This window comes from Acyrthosiphon pisum, chromosome X, assembly GCF_005508785.2.
Source record: "Acyrthosiphon pisum isolate AL4f chromosome X, pea_aphid_22Mar2018_4r6ur, whole genome shotgun sequence".
Lineage (NCBI taxonomy): Eukaryota > Metazoa > Arthropoda > Insecta > Hemiptera > Aphididae > Acyrthosiphon > Acyrthosiphon pisum.
In genome coordinates this window covers 104,099,886-104,101,997 of record NC_042493.1, presented here as the reverse complement: position 1 = coordinate 104,101,997, position 2,112 = coordinate 104,099,886, and the positions used below count along the sequence as shown (strand labels likewise).

Below are 2,112 nucleotides of genomic sequence, written 5' to 3'. Positions count from 1 at the left end.
GACTAGCTCAGTATACAATAATTTATTAAATGTTTAAAATAGTTATGTCATTATACAGTACACTAAACCTGAGTAACCTGTTGTTGAGGGTAGTTTATTAAAGATTACAGGAGCTTATACCTTATTGTTGTAGCTATTGTAAGGTATGGAATGAAGGACAACAGACATGGTTCTATGTGAGGTGTTGGACCGCGTGGACCGACGTCCCTCAGGAAACATCACGGACAACTGTTGCTCCTGAGTGCTAGCTAGTGGAGTAACCGGTTGTTGTGGGGCTGGCTGCTGGGTCGGCTGCTGCATCGGTTGCTCCTCAGGCTGTTGACGCTGGAACCGGCCGCTTCTATTCCTGACGTTATGGCGCTGATATATTGGCGCCGATCGGCGAGGTGGCACACGCCCAGGTGGCCCTGCCCTTGGCCTGGTGGCTTCGTGCTGTGAGGTGTTGGCCCGCGCGGACCGACGTCCCTCAGGAAACATCACGGACAATTGTTGCTCCTGAGTGCTAGCTGGCGGAGTAACCGGTTGTTGTGGGGCTGGCTGCTGGGTCGGCTGCTGCATCGGTTGCTCCTCAGGCTGTTGACGCTGGAACCGGCCGCTTCTATTCCTGACATTATGGCGCTGATATATTGGTGCCGATCGGCGAGGTGGCACACGCCCAGGTGGCCCTGCCCTTGGCCTGTTGGCTTCGTGCTGTGAGGTGTTGGCCCGCGCGGACAGACGTCCCTCAGGAAACATCACGGACAATTGTTGCTCCTGAGTGCTAGCTGGCGGAGTAACCGGTTGTTGTGTGGCTGGCTTCTGGGTCGGTTGCTCCTCAGGCTGTTGACGCTGGAACCGGCCGCTTCTATTCCTGACGTTATGGCGCTGATATATTGGCGCCGATCGGCGAGGTGGCACACGCCCAGGTGGCCCTGCCCTTGGCCTGGTGGCTTGGTGCTGTGAGGTGTTGGCCCGCGCGGACCGGCGTCCCTCAGGAAACATCACGGACAATTGTTGCTCCTGAGTGCTAGCTGGCGGAGTAACCGGTTGTTGTGTGGCTGGCTGCTGGGTCGGCTGCTGCATCGGTTGCTCCACAGGCTGTTGGCGCTGGAACCGGCCGTACCTATCCCGGACGTTGTAGCGCTGGTATGTTGGCGCTGCTCGCCCAGGTGGTCTTACATTTGGCCTGGCGGCTTCGTGCTGTAGAATGTTCTCTCGAAGTCCCTCCATGAATCCCCGCTCATACAAGGCCCACGCTGTCGGGTTTGCATGTATCATCCTGAATGATGCAGTTCGTTCGGCCGTCCAACCGCCGACTGTGTCCTCCGGACAATCGTGCGACAGTGTCCTGGCTTCCCTCAACAACTGCGCGGCCATCGCCTTGAGCATTTCCACATGTGTGGTAATCATGCCACGGGATGGCCGGTTGTTGCGGGTTGGTGGTGGATGATTTATTCGTTCTGCCATCTAAACAAGGTATGGTTAGTTAATGTTCTCTGACATTCCTATAGCTCGCTTCATCGCTGAGACATGTAACTAAGTAGGGTGTTTACACTCCGTCAACAACACTCCGATTCCTAGTGGTTTACCCAACTTAACCAGTCCTAACTATTTCGGGGCGTACCCCGCGTGAAACCGTTTCTCCGCACTTGAGTGCGGATGCGCTTTGTAATATACCCAATCCCCTACTCACAGACTAGTTCTTCTCGGGGATCCTGGGGGTTGATTTCGGCGTTCTACTGGGTTGGCACGTGGGTGGCATATTGGAGTGGCCCTCAGTTTTAATTATGAATAACGATAATAGCAAAAATTGTGTAACGTTTTAATTGAAAATAGCATAAAACAAATTTTTTTTTCAAATATAATCCCTGGTTTGAACTATTGTCGTCTGTTCAATTTGGATCTCCGTAACCCAGTAAAAAATCCTGCCTATATTATATTTCCTTAAGAGGACGTCACACCCGCGTGTGTTGTCTGCAATTTACACACGTTGATATAGACAAAAACCCTTTTACGCAGTTTGAGTAGAACTCACTGAATTTTGGTGTTATTTCAAAAAATAATGAAATGTTGGCTATTTTTAAACGATAAAATGAATGTTGTATTTGGGTATAATGGAAAAAACGCAAATAC

The 2,112-nt window shown here is 51.3% G+C and overlaps 1 protein-coding gene across 1 annotated transcript; it reads right to left on the bottom strand.

Annotated features, from left to right (window-relative positions):
* Positions 1-114: 114 nt before the first annotated feature.
* LOC103307959 (protein transport protein SEC24-like) lies at positions 115-1,446 on the bottom strand. Its single transcript, XM_008180488.1, has one exon. It carries the CDS (start codon positions 1,444-1,446, stop codon positions 115-117), a length of 1,332 nt encoding a protein of 443 aa, XP_008178710.1.
* Positions 1,447-2,112: the final 666 nt, after the last annotated feature.

Bases quoted from the DNA above. Each gene is read 5' to 3' on its own strand.
- LOC103307959 (XM_008180488.1), bottom strand. From the start codon at position 1,446: ATGGCAGAACGAATAAATCATCCACCACCAACCCGCAACAACCGGCCA.